Below are 17,773 nucleotides of genomic sequence, written 5' to 3' on the forward strand. Positions count from 1 at the left end.
TCGATGCTAGCTGCTTCTCGAGTTTACCGCTTTGAGTAGAGAGCTGCTGTTATTGTTAATATTATACAATAAAAACATACATTTGATTTACGTCTGTAACAACCGCTGTAAATTTATAGTGCTTGTCAAAGTTAGCGTTCACACTCGCCCCGATATGACACTGCTCTTTTCAAATAAAGACGCGCTATAACAGAGGTGAACTCAGATCAGAGAAAACAGAAGCCCTCCCCGCAAGAAATGTCGACTCACAGTGTATGAATGGCGTATGGAAGAAGGGTGTTAAGCGTTATGTAAATACTTTTGCTGGATTTAACAGTGAACAAGAACTTGATGAGATTCGTGAAGAAATAGTGAAACTGTCAAAAGACCTTTCATTGGAATGTGAAATGGAAGATGTCGAGGAGTTGCTAGACCGGGAATCAGGTGAACTTATGAATGAAGAGCTGATAGAATTGGAACAAGAAAGAGTGGCGGAAGAAGAAACAAGAGAATTGGAGTAAGACGAAGAGGAGGAGGTGCCACAAACAATGTTCACCACAAAGGGATTGTCAGAAGATTTATCTCTACTGAATAAACTCCTCGCTCATTTTGAAAAAATGGACCCAAATATTGAACGATTTGCGAGGATTGAACGTATGGCACGCAACACATTTCGTCCTTATTGCGAAATTTATGAAGAGAAAAAAAAACCAAACAATTCAGACGAAGCTCACTATGTTTATGAAAAGAGCAACTCCTCCCATCACCCCGTCCGCAGCCTCGCCTGATCTGATGAAGGCGATATCGACAACCCGCAGCCAAGCACCAGTGGTGCCAGGAATTAAATGTACAGTACAGTATTTCTTGTTTTGTACGTTTTCCACATATTAAACAAATTGTACTGTAGTATGCTGTGTTTGTCTTAGAAAGTAAGAAAATGTTGATAAAATATTACTTTAAGATGATTACAATATTATTACCCAGTCTAATATTCTTACCTTAAATTAACATAGGCCGACTTACGTCCAGATCAACTTACAACCAGTCAGTCGGAACCAATCGCGGTCGTAAGTCGACAAGTACCTGTATATATATATATATATATATATATATATATATATATATATATATATACACATACACACGGTATATACCAGTAACGACACACTGCACAATAACGTGCAGTGAATGCACTTGACTTGAGCAATCCTAGTTTTCCTCTTTCTCTGTACGTTTATCTTTCGTTTGCTCAGAGGTTGATGTGCTTGCTCCTTCCTGAGCAGCTCTTCTTTTCTCCACCCTAGCGGCCCGCTACTTCTTTTCTTTCATCGGCATCTTTTCACATTAAAACTGATTAAGTCCGTGTTTGTGTTGCAGTTACTTAGTATGTTTTCTTTACCTTTTCACTTAAGCTGGCACTTAAGTGTTTGACTGCCTCAAGAAAGATTTAAGATATGAAGAGGTAGGGGAAGTGACGGTGAAGGGATGAAAATGGCTGTGCGTTGCCGAGAGTTGATTCTACAATAAAATAAAAAAATAAAAAGAGGACTAACCTTGGATGTCAATCATCACCCCAAAAGCGGAGAGTAGACATCACGTAGTATATGTGTACCAAATTTCAGGTCAATAGGTCAAATGGTTTGTGAGCTACAGGCGATTTAAAATCTTGGACAGACAAACCAACAGCTACGGTAGGGTATTATATATAAAGATATTAAAAATAGCAGCGGCCCTAGCACTGACCCCTGTGGAACACCACTCTTAACGTCGGCCAGTTCTGATGAGGTTCCTTGCACCATCACCCTCTGCTTGCCGTACACACCACTAGGACCCCTTATAGTCGGACTTTTGAATTACGCTAAGGCTTCGGCACTTTCTGTTTCCATTGCCAGTGCACACACCACTAGGACCCCTTTTGGTTGAACTAATGCCACCAACAAATTGCATACATCACTTGAAGCCATTATGGTCTGACTCCTGACTTATAGCAAGGCATAGTGTCCCTCGCCGAACTGTCACTGGCCAGTCAGTAACATCCGCCATTGCCAGTGCACACACCACCAGGGCCCCATACGTTCTGACTCTTGTCTCACACTGAGGCATACTGCCCCTGTGGATGGTGGTTAAAAGCCACTGAGCAGGCCATAGTATTTGCAAATTCTAGTGCACACCTTCTTAGTACCCCTTATGGTCTCATTTTTGTCTCGCATTGAAGCGTAGTGCCCCCTGTTGACAGAGGTCAAGTATCACTGACTAGGCCACAGCAGTTACCACTGGCATTGCATACTTCACTTGGACATTTAACAGTCAGACCTGTGTCTCGTGCTGAGGCACCGAGTCCCTTGTTGACGGTGGTCAGTTGCCACAGAAGGCACACAAACATCCCTAGGACTTGAGGCTTTTTACAGTCAGACTGTTACTTCACACTAAACTTTGGTGCCCCCTGCTGATGATGGCTGATTGTCACTGGGTGGCCACCACAATTTCCATTGCTAGCACACACACACACACACACACACACTCACACACACACACACACACACACACACACACACCAGTTGAAATGCTTGGGGTCTGACTCCTGTCTTGTATAGGTGTGTAGCACCCCCTGCTGCTGGTGGTTTAGTGTCACTGGCCAGGCTGTCACACACCCCACTAGGACCTCTTCTTGTCTGTCTCCTGCCTCATATCAAGGCATAGTACCCCTTGCTGATGGTAGTCGAGTGTCACTGGGCAGGCCACAGCAGTTCTCTTTGCCAGTGCACACACACGATTAGGACCTGTTACGGTCCAACTTCTGTGTCACACTGTGGCTCTGATTTCAATCTGGCCCTTCTTTTACAGGCCCATCATTAAGGAGGTTGTGGCCTCCTTCTTTATTTCTAAGCTTTACCCTCCCAACAGGTCTTTAAACCTGGATGATCCGCGTTGTTCTAAGTCCTGTGGGAATGTCTGTGTGGCCTCTTCAGCCGATCGCATCTTGAAGTTAATGATAATTTTGCCCCACAGGGAGAGCTGTGCTAATCTAATAATTAGTTTAGTGAAGGCTTTGCAGTCCTGGCTGAAGTCATCCACACTGCACCATGGTCCTCGCCGTGTGTGGCTTTGCTGTTGTGTTGACTCCCCAGGCCGTTTCCCTGCTTCTGCAGAGCCTCCTTCACCGTCACACCTCCAAGAGTTTCCTGTTTACTGTGACAGTGCAAACAAAGCCACTGATTGTTGCCAGCTCGGATTTCTTAGTTACAGGTACACAGGGCAGGGCCCCCGTGCTGTGATCCTGCAAGCAGGCGAGATGTGTGGGAAGAGAAAAGTCTGAGAACACCGACATTCGGCGGGACGGGGATTTGAGGCTCTCGTCATGCGAGCAGCTGGCTTGCCTCTCATGGAGCCCAGGGTAGTGCCCGTGGTCGACTGCTCATCCTTTCTCTGCTCTTTCCAGAACAACAAAGCTGCTGTCCGCCTGAAGGAGGACATGAAGAAGATTGTCCAACTGCCTCTGGTGAAACCGAAGGAGCTGCGGCATAGGAAACTCTTTGGCGTTGGTCTCCTGGAGCTTAACCAGCAGGGGCTTATGAGAGATGGCATTCCAGCTGTGGTGCACGACTTGATGACGTACCTGAAGGAGAACGGTAGGGGCAGCTGGAAGTTTTGTAGATGTCTAGATATTCGGTCCTTCTTTTATATGACAGCTTGTACACCAGGTACTCCTGTTGTAGATGCTGAGGTACTCAGTCCTTGCTTTAGTTAGAACCTTTCACATTCAGACATCTCTATGATGTTTTAAATATTCAGCATTTATGTAGCATCTTTCAGTCCAGGTGGTCTTTTCTATCTGTTTGTTTCACCTATTTCATAGATGTGTAGCCACTCTAATCCTTCCTTTATATACTGCTTTTAACACATGGTGGGTATCTTCATAGATATTTACTCAGTCTTCCCTTTATACAGGGTGAGCCAAAAACAAGTACCACATTTCAAACGTTTATTCTGCATAAACACTACAAGGTAAAATAAATTTCATTGTGACAGAAGAAAGGGTATACAAAATAGATTTTTTTTCACTGTGTTTTAAAAATGAGCCATCATTAGTGATGCAGACTTCGAGGCAATTTCTGAACGTTCGCATGACTCGTTCGGCCATTTCAAGGGGAGTAGCATCCTTCAGGGCTTCAAGGTTTTTGAGGTCACTGTGTGTATACCTTCGACTTGAGAAGAAATCACACGGAGCGAGATCAGGCGAATGTGAAGGACACCCGACATCACCATACAGGGAGATCAGCTTCCCCGGAAACATCTCCTGCAAAACTTGCATGGATCTCCGCACCATATGAGCTGTAGCTCCATCCTTTTGAAACCAGGCATCAACCACCATCTTCCAGTTGGAGGATGCAAAAAGTTCTCTAACATTTCAAAGTTGCATTCTGAAGTGACGGTGACCATTGCTCCCTCCCCTCCTCAAAAAAGGTATAAAAGGTATACCGACTATACTTCCTTAGAAGGCTGGCGTCTTTCAACATCTGCAATAAGATGCTGCAGATATTCTATCGGACGGTTGTGGCGAGTGCCCTCTTCTATGCAGTGGTGTGCTGGGGAGGCAGCATAAAGAAGGAGGACGCCTCACGCCTGGGCAAACTGGTGAGGAAGGCAGGCACTATTGCAGTCATGGAGCTGGACAGTTTGACATCGGTGGCAGACCGCCAGGAGCTGAGCAGACTCCTGTCAATCATGGAGAATCCACTGAACAGGATCATCTCCAGACAGAGGAGCAGCTTCAGCAACAGACTGCTGTCACCGTCCTGCTCCACTGACAGACTGAGGAGATCGTTCCTCCCCCACACTATGCGACTGTTCAATTCCACCCAGGGGGGTAAACGTTAACATTATACAAAGTTACTGTCTGTTGTACCTGCATTTTTTTATCACTCTTTAATTTATATTTTTTTATCAGTATGCTGCTGCTGCTGGAGTATGTGAATTTTCCCTTGGGATTAATAAAGCTATCTATCTATCTATCTGCCTGCCTGCCTGCCTGCCTGCCTGCCTGCCTGGCCTGCCTGCCTGCCTGCCTGCCTGCCTGCCTGCCTGCAATGCGAAATTCTGCAACAGCACACCAAACTGTGACACATCTGCTCACTGTGCATGTGTGTCTGATGAAGTTTACTAGGGGTGTTTTCAGCCTAATAGCGAAAGTTTTGCTTATTTATGCAACCATTCAAATGGAAATCTGCCTGAAAGTGGCATCTCCATGAACGGTTTGCGGAATGTTCACTCACGACTCTCTTCGGCTCTCCCAGTCTCTCTCAGGCAGAAGGATGCTGAACAGCTAGGAGACTGCAAAATGGATGTCCTTATAGCTTGGATGTTTTCAGGCGTTCGTACAGTCTGTGGACGGCTTGGAGATTTTCTGTTCAGTGTTGTACAAGTCTGTCTAAATATAGGCAGCCATTGAAGAATTTTTTTCCGATTTGGGATGTCACCATTAGGAGGAATGCTGATTTGCATTCGGAAGGTACGTTGCGTAGTGATGATGGATTTTAAAGAATGCTTTGACAGCAAAAGCAATGGCGCACACCGGACCAAGGCATGTGGCCGACTGAAAACTACAAGGGATCGCCTATCAAAGGACCCCCACCTACCCCAACCCAGTCAACTGCCTCTACCTCATGCAATGACCTTGAGAAATATGGTACTTCATGTTTGGCTCACCCTGTACAGTGTCTTCCTCACTAGGTGTGTAGCTCATAGATGTTTAGTTACTCAGTTCTTCTTTTAATCACCCAGTCAGGCGCATCATTAACATTTAGTTACCTTCCTGGGAGTATAAAGGGACTGAGCAGCTCATTAAGGTTTAGTTACTTAGTGTTTATATAGCATCTGTCAATCTAGGTTGGTATTTTTTGATAGTTTTTGTGGACTTTTCACACCAAGCCCACATCTAGAGATTTTTTAATTACTCAGTCCTTCATTTATATGGCACCTTTCACACCAGGCACCAGTCTCATTGCTGTTTAATTGTTCACTATTTATATAGCATCTTTCAATCCAGGTGGGTACTTTTTGATAGGTGTGTATTTGGCACCTTTCACACCATTTTAAGAGATTTTCAATTACCCAATCAGTACAGTGTGGCAACATGACATGTGGAGGTGTGAAACACTGAGTTTGAAAGCCTTTGGCTGAGGTGGATGGTCTTATGTTCAGTTTAAGCAGTAACAGTCGTCTCTGTCAATGATGTCCACTTTCAAAAGTGCTAAACAAACTGACACTTCAGTCAGATTATGTTGCAGTAGGCGTCCAGTACTTTTCTTATGCATTCGTTTTGAAAATATTCCTGGGTATTGTCAGCACATGGTGACATCGTGGTTACTGTCATTGCCTCTTTGCTGCAGTGGACCTGGCTTTACTTTCTGACAAGGTGAATAAGTGATTGTTACGTGTTCTTCTCAATCTGAGTCTTTTCTGCAGGTTTTTTTTTGTGCCCTCCATTCCATTCTGAAAATTAGCAGTATAAGTGTAAACCAGCCCCTTTGAAGTGCGTGTGTGTGTGTGTGTAGGGTGGTCCAGATCTAATTATGCAATTTTCATTACGCTATAACTTAAGTTTATTCCATAGAGAATTCACAGCACCTGCCCTGCACATAAAGATTTCAATTAAAATTCTTTTTGCTGCCGATAGATGGCAGCACCTGCTATGCATTCCAAAACGGCAGGGAGACGGTTGTCAGTCGAACAGTTGCATAATTAGATCTGGACCACCCTGTATACAAGTGTGTACTATGTTGAACTGGAATCTAGTCGGATTGTTCCTCATGCTGCCTGGAAAGGTTTTGGCTCCCCTGCAATGGATGAATCAAATTCAGAAGTTGGGCGGAGAAAGGTGAGGAGTTAACTGGAGCAAAGGTAGTCATTTTCTAACCTGTTTATTCCTGAATAGGGTCGCAGGGGTTGCTGGAGCCTATCCCAGGTAGCACAGGGTGCAAGGCGGAGACAATCCCTTAGATGGGGCGCCAGTCCCCCACAGGGCGAACACACATACAGACACACACACATCATAACCACACAGCAGGACCAATTTAAGATCGCCTGTTCACCTAACCTGCATTATCTTTGAACTGTGGGAGGAAACTGGAACTTCTGGAGGAAACCCACGCAGACATGGGGAGAACATGGAAAGTACACGCATAGAGGACCCGGGATGTGAACCCACTGTGCTGCTCTTGCAACAAAGTAATAATCGTAAATTGTCATTTATTTACTTGTTTAAAGAACAAAATACAATCCTATTACATTTGTAATTTCACTTGTGTGGACTGGAAAACAAATTCAAATTGGTGTACAAATACATTAATTTTAACACACACTTTATTAGGTACACTTTACTATTACCGGGTTGGGCCCCCTTTTGCATTTTGCATTACATTTGACGAGGTGCTGGAAACATTCCTCTGCAATTTAGGTCCGATTTGACACGATAGCATCACGCAGTGGCTGCAGATTTGTTGCCTGCACATCCATGATGCAAATCTCCTATTCCATCACTTCCCAAAATTCTCTTTTGAATTGAGGTCTGCTGACTATGGAGGCCATTTGAGTCCACTGAACTCATTGTCATGTTAAAGAAACCAGTTGGAGATGATCTGAACTTTGTGACATGGCACGTTGTCCTGTTGGAAGTGGACATCAGAAGATGAGTGCACTGCTGTCATAAAGGGATGGACATGGTCAGCAGCAATACTCAGGTAGGCTGTGGCATTTAAATGATGCCCAGTTGGTAACAGGTGGCTCAAATTGTGCCAAGAAAATATCCCCCACACCATTACACCACCACCAGCAACCTGAAGTGTTGATACAAGACAGGATGGATCCATTCTTTCATGTTGTTGATGCCAAATTCTGACTCTTCAATCCAAATGTAGCAGTAGAAATCGAGACTCATCAGACCGGGCAGCGTTTTTCCAGTCTTCTGTTGTCCAATTTTGGTGAGCCCGTGTGCACTGTAGCCTCAGTTGCCTGTTCTTAGCTGACAAGACTGTCACCCAGTGTGGTCTCCTGCTGCTGTAGCCCACTTGCTTCAAGGTTCAACATGTTGGGTGTTCAGAGATGCTCTTCTGCACACCTCGGTTGTAACGAGTGCTTATTTGAGTTCCTGTTGCCTTTCTGTCAGCTCTGGCCATTCTCCTCTGGCATCAGCAAGACATTTTCACCCAAAGAACTGTGACTCACTGGATAATTTCTCTTTTTCGTACCATTCTCTGTAAACCCTAGAGGTGGACATGTATGAAAATCCCAGTAGGTCAGCAGTTTGTGAAATACTCGGAGCAGCCCTTCTGGCACCAACAACCATGCCATGTTGAAAGTCACTTCAGTCCCCTTTCTTCCCCCTTCTGATACTCGATTTGAACTTCAGTAGGTCATCTTGACAAGGTCTATAAGCCAAAATGGCATTGAGTTGCTGCCATGTGATTGGCTGATTAACAAGGAGTAGAACCATTGTACCTAATAAAGCAACCGGTGAGTGTAAGATTTTTTCTGTCTTATTAAAATCATAAATGTTAAGATAAGTTCCATGTTGATCAGCACACGTAAGTAAGAATTTTGCTGCCCATGTGACAATAATTACCCTATAAACCTATAACATAGAATTACTCCAGCGCAAATTGAAATGTATTGTTTTCTGAGACAACATCACACGTTGCTCCAGCAATGGCCTCCCTTTTATTTCCTGCTTGAATGCCTCACTAGCCTGTTTGCTGTGAGTCCTGACTACATCTGTGAAGAATGTATAATGTTGTATTTCCTTTTAAGAAAAATGAGAATGTCTGCTGTCTGCTAGACACTGTGACAATATCCCCTGAGTTGCTCAGGGGCAGACATCTGATATGATCAGAATAGCAATCATTGGAAATTTGTCCATTTTCTTTCTCTCTCCATACTCAATTCTAGAGGACTGTTTTTGAGAGCAATGCAAGATCCACTGCTCTGTAATCCCCCCCATGCTGTAATCTGCCCCTATTTCTAGGTCAGTATCAGTGACTAGTATATCGATGTCTCAAGCACATTTACGGCTTGTGAGTGCTGCAGTAACTGCTGCTCCCTGTAGTGTTTTAGTTTATAATGAGAACTATTCCATTACAATGATAAGTTTGTGCTTTGGCATCCATAATCGATTTGAAAACGAGTCTGAGAATGTAGTGGTGTATCTGTAGGGGGAATAAAAGCTGCCATTCGCCATCCTCATCCGAGCATCAAGTTCAAGTCAAGTCGGGGAGCAGGCATTGGTACAGCGCGTTGCCACACCCACCACACGACGAAAACAGCTGGGGATCCCAGTTGGCAGACACGCAGTCCAGTACCACCCTCCAGAAATGACCCTCTATCTGCCGCAGCCAGGTGTTATGTGGACGACCCCTTGGTCTGGTCCAGCCACTCTGGTCCCCAACAATAAGGATCCTACGAGCTGGATCACCCTCTGGGAAATGCGCCACACCTGAGCATGCAATTCGTTATATTAAGTATGCATGCGAAACACGAAACCTTCTGTTGCAGACCACATTCATGTACAGTGATACTGAGTGCCAGCAACTTTCACTTTCACATTATACAGATGGTGAGTATCGGTTTTGTCAAAAGTGCTTGTGCATCGTTTTTCAATCGGATTTTTAAATCCCTTGCTTTCATTTTCTTGGTGTTTCACATTCATCATGTGGTAACGTCACACAATACAGGGCCACATTTTGGATTGGCAGCATTTTGTATTGCGAAATTTGATATGACCAAAATATTTCTCACACCTAGCTCGGGGCGCACAATTAGAACTGCGAGGGCAAGTCAAGAAGAATTTCGAATTTATTTTATCCAGCTGTCAGAAAAGACAAATGCATCGTTTTTCAACATAATCTCCCTGCTTTTCAATACACTTTGTCCATCTTGTCAAGCTTTCGTATTCCTTTGTTAAAAAAATGTTTTAGCCACGAATGCACCGCTGTCTTCACCTTTTCATCAGACGTGAATCTTTGTCCTCCTAGGGCTTCTTTTAAAACCTAAGTCTGTCGTGGATTATTACATAGGCAGGAGCCATGGCTGATTTGCGACATCTTGTACTGTCACTCTTGGCTGACACTTGTGTGACCTTCCTTGAACTTCTCTATCCATTCAAATACACTTCTTTGCGACAAAAGTTTCTCCATACTGTGCACAAAGTCTTCGATAAATATCGGCACCAGGCACACCCTCGGATCACAACAGACGAATCGCTGCACGTTGCTGTTCTTTCATTCAGATCACAAGTGGGGCAGCCATTTTTTCTCACACCACAGTTACAAATGATCTGACGTAAGACGTTCACACTTGCACAGCAGTGACTGGGAAGACGGGGACCTCGTACGCTGATAAGGCAGTGCTGCCAACAGTTTTAATATAACCAGAGTGCAGCTAATTTTTGTCTCACTTTCGTAATTTAATAATTGACGATATTGATATTCATTCATTAAATTTCAAACCACTTTACCGTTCCAGGTCATGGAAACGACAGTCTTAGCTGTGAGGCCCATATGTTCCTTTCCCCCGCTATACTTGCCCACAACTGATGGATCCCAAAGTGTTCCAAGGCCATCTCTTAGATAGCTACCCTGGGGGTCTCCTCCCAGCTGGTAGTTCCTATAAAACCTCTGCATGAAGGTGTCTGTGCCCGATGCCTGAGCCACCTCAGTTGGCCCCTTTTGATGAGGATGGTCATCGGCTATACTCGGAGCCTTTCCAAGATGTCTGCGCTTCTCACCCTGTCTCTAAGGAGAGAGCCCAGCTGTCTTGTGGGGAAAGCTCATTTTGGCCAGTTGTAACCGCGATCATGTTGTTTCGGTCATTGCCCAAAGCTCATGACCATCGGTGAGGGTAAGGACGCAGATCGAGAGCTTTACCTTCTAGCCCAGCTCCTTCTTCACCACTGTGGGTTGGTAATGCCACTGCGCTCGCCACCCTGATCAGTCTGTCGATCCTGCCATCCCTTTTTCACTCAATCGTGAACAGTACTTGAACTCATCTACTTGTGGCTGGAATTTGCCTCCTGCTCAGGGAAGACAGTCCTCCTTTTTCCAACTTAGGAAGTTATAATTGTGATTGTTAATTTCAGTTAACAGTACCTCGCATAGCCCACTGCACATGCTGTATTCTGCTTACATGAAGGAAACCACTTAAAGAATTGTTAATTTGAAGGGTCAACGGAAAGATCGTGTACTGAAGTATCTGCTGCTACCTTTTTTTTTTTTTTTTTTTTTACTTGCTGCTAATTACAGGGCATGCAGCAATAATTTTTCTATTAGCTATAGTTCTCTTACATATGTATAAATGTTATTTAGTTCTATCTTATGTTTATCTGTGATACCTTCCATCCATCCATCCTCTTCCACTTATCCGAGGTCGGGTCGCGGGGGCAGCAGCTTGAGTAGAGATGCCCAGACTTCCCTCTCCCCGGCCACTTCTTCTAGCTCTTCCGGGGGAATCCCAAGGCATTCCCAGGCCAGCCGGGAGACACAGTCCCTCCAGCATGTCCTGGGTCTTCCCCGGAGCCTCCTCCCGGTTGGACATGCCCGGAACACCTCACCAGGGAGGCGTCCAGGAGGCATCCTGATCAGATGCCCGAGCCCACCTCATCTGACTCCTCTCGATGCGGAGGAGCAACGGCTTTACTCTGAGCCCCTCCCAGATGACTGAGCTTTCTCACCCTATCTTTAAGGGAGAGCCCAGACACCCTGCGGAGAAAACTCATTTCAGCCGCTTGTATTCGCGATCTCGTTCTTTCGGTCACTACCCATAGCTCATGACCATAGGTGAGGGTAGGAACATAGATCGACTGGTTAATTGAGAGCTTTGCCTTATGGCTCAGCTCCTTTTTCACCACGACAGACCGATGCAGCGCCCGCATCACTGCGGACGCCGCACCGATCTGCCTATCGGTCTCACGCTCCATTCTTCCCTCACTCGTGAACAAGACCCCGAGATACTTGAACTCCTCCACTTGGGGCAGGATCTCGCTCCCAACCCTGAGAGGGCACTCCACCCTTTTCTGGCTGAGGACCATGGTCTCAGATTTGGTCTGTGATACCTTTAGGGGTTAAAAGGGCTACTTATGGGGTCCTTTTTAATATTATGAAGTTTATTTTATGGGGTTGTGGGCACTGTTTAATTACCGGGACCCAAGTGCTGAAATTCATTTCTGCATGTGAATGTTGGAATGACAATACAATCTCCTTCATTGTTCTTAATTTGAACTTAAAGATTTAGTGTTTAATGTTGTGTTTTTTAACAATAGATACAGCACATGTATTATAAAATGTCACTGTTTTTAGTACACTAAATTACTTACATTTTATTTTACAAATTTTTGTATACAAGTATAGCACAAACATTTTTTCCCAAAACACCAGCCATAACCACCACGTATCATTCAAAAATGTAAAATTTGGGAATGTTAAATTGGGGTTCGGCTGTATTAAGTAAACATGTTGCATTTTTATGTAAAATTAAAGCAGTTAATAAAATTTTAAATGTCAGTAATGCAAATTAGGAAGTTAAATTGGACAGAGTCTGATGGTTCAGTTTTATTATTACTGTTGACATGCATGTGCATCACAGGGGTCACCTTCTGGGCTCATCAGAAGTAAGCAATACCACCCCGGGACACCAGGGTGCGTGATCACTGACTCTTCTGACTCTTTTTTACACCCACAGCTCTGAGAAGACACTTGTTGAGGGCAACTAATTTTGTCCCTTTCTGGTCCACGAGAACACAGGCATCTCGTTTAAGAGCAGAGCCACCCAGCCAGTAGAACTCTGACCCTGAAGCCTGAAGGCTCTCTAGGGCCTTCACACTGCAGCCAATGGCTGAGCATAGCTTTTTGTTTATTATTGCACCATCTTGTGCCTGTTATTTTGGCTCTACTTATTATTTCAAGTAAAGGGGGTGACCATGATGCCAGCTTTATCAAATACACCAAAATAAATTGTGTATTGTTTACAAATTTAAAGCACTTGATTGTAATCAATCTGTAACAATACAATGGTGCACTGAATGGCCAAACTATTTCAACTACCATGGCTGCTTCAGCATTGTTAGAAGACATTGCAAATGGAAGAATTAGAAGAGAGCACATATTTAGAGATCATACAGATTTCTTGTCCCTTGATGGCACCCCAATATTTGATTTGGAGTCTTGCATTTACAATACAATACAATACAATACCATTTATTTTTGTATAGCCCAAAATCACACAAGAAGTGCTGCAATGGGCTTTAACAGGCCCTGCCTCTTGACACCCCCCAGCCTCGATTCTCTAAGAAGATAAGAAAAAAACTCCCAAAAAAAAACACCCTTGTAGGGAAAAAATGGAAGAAACCTCAGGAAAGGCAGTTAAAATTGAGACCCCCTTCCAGGAAGGTTGGGGCTTGTAGTGGGTGTCAAAAAGAAAAAGGGGGGTCAATACAATACACAGAACAGAACAAATCCTCAATACAGTATAAAAATAAAACTTTTACAAGTATGGAGCAGAATTTAACAGTAGATGATATCACATAATATGATTTGGATTTGTTCAGAGTCCTGGAGACCTCGGCCATTCAGCTGCCTCCCCCATTTGGCCATTCCACAGCTGAAACAGAGCTGGGCCAGCCAATCTGATGAAAGGACCCCTCTATCCCACGATGACTTTACCTTAGGCAGGCAACACAACTTGGTAGGTGGGCTTTGAGTACTGAGAAGAGAAACAGAATAGGTGAGGGTTAGTAACAAATTATAATTATCATGTTACTTCTGTTTTAGTGCTAATGACTGACAACAGAGATGCAGTCTATACAGTTAATCAGCAGCTCTAGTCAGGGTGTGCTAAACTGAAGTCGTGAGTCTTCAGCCAGGATTTGAAGCTGAGACTGAAGGGGCATCTCTTATAGTAGCAGGCAGACCACTCCACAGTTTAGGGGGCCCTGTAACTAAAAGCTCGACCTCCTACTGTTATTTTATTAATCCTTGGAATCCTAAGCATATCCTAGTCCTAATCTTAATGTGCGTTCTGGTTTGTAAGTCATGATAAATTCAGACAAGTAAGCCAGACCTTGGCCACTAAACGCTTTATATCAGGGGTTCTCAATGTTGGTCCTGGGGGCCCACTGTGGCTTCAGGTTTTTGTTCCAACCAGATTCCTAATCAGTGACAACATCTGATAACACTGAGCTCAATTAGTTAGCAGACATTTTTTTTTCTCTTCACTTATTCTTCATTAAGAAAGCACCGCAGCATGTTTTACATTTATAAGACATTTAGGAATATTTCTGCTTTTGCTAGAGATTTAAATTCTTAACAACCTTTTGTTGATTTCATTCTATTTTGCCCTTTCTCTGTGCAGTTTGCTCCCTTCATTGTATCCTAATAATGACAACCAGCGGAGCAGACAGCCAGGCAAACAACAAGGCTGCAACTACTTCAGCGTTAGACCCACTAATTAGAAAATAATGAATTAAACAATTAGAACACTCTGCAAAAAAACAGAATGAAAATCAAGATGAAAATATTGTTAAAAAGAAAACAAAATACATTATTCCAATATAACTGTTTGGTACATTTTAATATACCAAACTTAGTTTTCTAATTTCTACATTTTTCCCAAAACACAGAATTTGACAAATAACAGTTCACTTAATTAGCCCAGGAGTCCAATTAAAAATAGAAGCTGGTTGGAACAAAAACCTGCAGCCACAGTGGGCCCCCAGGACCGACACTGAGAACCTCTGCTTTATATGTTAAAAGGAGGATTTTGAAATCTGCCCTAAACTTAACTGGCAGCCAGTGTAAGGATTTAAGAACTGGAGTTATGTGATCGTATTTTCTTGTTCTTGTAATAATTCTTACAGCAGCATTTTGGATTAACTAGAGGCTGTATAAAGTATAAACAGTTAGAACATCCAGTGAACACCGCATCGCAGTCGTCAATCCGACTAGAAATAAATGCATGAATTAATTTCTCAGAATTTCTCATTTATCACGATTGATGACAAAAGGTATGTAAACATATTGAATGTAATGACGTGAATATATTAAAAGTTAAAGAAGTATTTAGATAGTCATGCATTGTTACCTGCTTCTAGCAGACTCAGTTCATGAGCAGTTGTTCTTGAAGAAACTATCCCAATGAAAGGTGTCCGACTCATTTAAAGAAGCAGCATTGCAAGTGTCTGCTTTTCTGCGTATATCCTTCCTCATTGTAATGAACATTTATATTCAGACACAAACCATTTCATCAAATTGCAGGAGGGATGACTTCTCTAACCCTGAATGTTAATTTCTTTCTTTTTTTTTTTTTTTTTTTTAAACCTTCGTTGCACATAATTTTAATCAGAGCCTTGTAGTTTGATAAATTTAACATAATGACTACTGTTATCCCATTTTGTTCCAGTAATAGTGAACCGTATCACAGACCTCAAGTTACTGGAACTTGGTGCTGCTTACTTATATTTTATGCACTCTTCATTCTGGACCAGGCAGTTGATTTTTAAATGGCTGTTGTAAAAAAAAAAAACCCAGGACGTCGGTGAGCCCCAAACCCCAACATGAACACACTTGTACAGTCCCGGGTTCAAATGATCAAAGGTTTTTATTTTAAATACCTCCAAATGTGTGACACAAGCACAAGCAAATACAGCTCTTCCTCTCACAATATCTTTTCTCCCTACCACAGTACCCTCCTGCTCTCATGTGTTGCTCCACTACCTCCCAGCTCCGACTCGTTTAATAAGGAAGTGCAGTCTCTTTTATTACAGACTTGGGAGTACTTCTGGTGCCAGGGCGACTGCCCAATGAAAGCACTTCCAGGTTGCATGGAAGTCCATAATAGGGAGCTTTTCTTTCTACTGCACACTCTCGTGGCACCCAGTGACCCCAGCAGGGCTTCTCTGCCAGACTGCATATCCTGGCATGCCCTGCTGGCTTCTTAGGGCTCATTTATACTTCACGCTCAGAACGCGTACGCGCCTGCATCATGGCCGCCACGCGTTCTGAGCGTTCATTTGATGCGTCCTCTGAGCAGGTCCTCAGAAATTACACGCGACGTGTGCGCGAGTTGCAGTACCAGCAAAAAGTAGGGGGGCGCAGCGTGCTAAAAGTTGGAATGTGACGTCAGAGTCTCTGTTTACTATCTACATGTGACAGAAAGCCGCTTTGCGGATCCTACGAGATCCGTGTGTGCGCTTCGATATTTGATAAATGGTTCAATGTGGTGAAGCAAAATGTCGACATACAGATGTATTTGTGGTGCTTTTATATTCAAGCGTCGCATATTCCCGATCGTAATGACACGATACGTTTTAAAATTCTCACATAACGTCTTCTGTGCCATCTTTTTTTCTAGGGCTTCCTCTGCTCCTGACAGCAGCGAATCGCCAGCAATAGATCGCCACACTGCGCACATTAAATGTATGATATTCCAACTCTCTGCACATTTAGAATCCTTAGATTTATACTTGATATCACTTTCATGATGAAAAGCATTAAAGTATGTATATTACATTTTACAGATAAATCGGTAATTTCGTTTAAATAATGAATACTGTTAATAATTACACACATGGGGTGACACAGTGGCGGAGCGTTAACGCTGCTGTCTTGCAGGGAGTCATGTCGCTGATATTCCCTGCCTGGAGTTTCCATGTTTTCCTGCTGGGTTTCCTCAGTGTGCTCCAGTTTCCTTCCAAAGATATGCAGATTTGGCGATTTGGTGCCGCTAAAATGACGTTAGTGTATGTGTGTGCTTGTATTCACCTTGCAATGAGCCGAGGCATCTTCCAGGGATTGTTTCTCACTCGTGCCCAATGCTTGCTGGAATGGACACATCCCTGGATTTAATCAATAAACATCCTTTTCAGAGATATTGCGGTAAGGTGTTATTGGAATTTAATGGGTTTTCTAGGCAATTCACAACACAGAGAAGCTGAACATGTTCGCACCATGATAATATCTCGCACTGCCACCTGGCGGTTTCCTCCAGATTAACGTAAAGTACGCGTGCAAGTATAAACACTACAACGCTTGCATAGCAGGAGCGTCCGCTGCAGCATGCGTCGCGTCGTGTGAAGTATAACTCCGGCCTTACTGTGCACCCACCTCCAGGGCTGCTGCCATTTAGTGTGTTGGGGGAACAAAAAACCTCCAGCAACTTCTTCTTTTTTTTAGGGGGCTGTCTGTCCAACTTTTCTGGTCCTCCCTTCCAGGTCTGCTCCCTCTCCTGGCTGGGATGCCCGTCTAGTCAACACTGTATAAATGTTTGTGCAGTCCACTGTTCAAAATAAGTTATTTCCAAAAAAGTGTTTTCATTTTGGTAGGTAGACTTCAGGTGATCCAGATTCAACATTACTTGGACTTTTTGACTTTCTGGAAGCTGCTGCAAATAGAAAAAAAAATTGGCCACTTATTAATGTTTGGAGTTGGGCATTTAGCATGTAGTTACTCCTGTGGTGTGAGTACCTTTGATTCTACCAGTGCCCATGCACTTAATGTATCTCTGCTTGATTATAACACTCATTTGCTTGTTTAGAGCAGTTGATAACTGGGACAGCTCAATCTTCGAGAGTTTAGGAGTACCAAGTAGAATGCGGTATTTGTCACTTTCCACGATTAGTATTATCGAGGCTGTCGTAATTATAATCACTACATGATTCATCATACAGATGTATGCCTATTAGGGAGTAGGGCTTTGGAGAATTTCAGTGAAGAGAATTTGTGACCTTCTTATTCTGAACGACCTTTTCTTGTGA

General features: G+C 43.5%; 1 protein-coding gene across 6 annotated transcripts in view; it reads left to right on the top strand.

Moving 5' to 3' along the window:
* Positions 1-17,773, top strand: part of fam13a (family with sequence similarity 13 member A) — a 242,902-nt gene that overhangs the window by 21,309 nt on the left and 203,820 nt on the right. For 2 of the 6 annotated variants that reach the window (XM_051928112.1, XM_051928113.1), the window contains exon 1: positions 3,269-3,608. In XM_051928112.1, coding sequence (XP_051784072.1) covers positions 3,338-3,608 — 271 coding nt within the window. In that variant the 5' untranslated portion in view covers positions 3,269-3,337. Of the gene's footprint in view, positions 1-3,267; positions 3,609-17,773 lie in introns of those variants that run through there. The other 4 variants (XM_051928114.1, XM_051928115.1, XM_028802748.2 and 1 more) reach the window with 3 other exon arrangements.

The sequence above is a fragment of the Erpetoichthys calabaricus genome, chromosome 5 (assembly GCF_900747795.2).
Source record: "Erpetoichthys calabaricus chromosome 5, fErpCal1.3, whole genome shotgun sequence".
In the NCBI taxonomy this organism is placed as follows: Eukaryota; Metazoa; Chordata; class Cladistia; order Polypteriformes; family Polypteridae; genus Erpetoichthys; species Erpetoichthys calabaricus.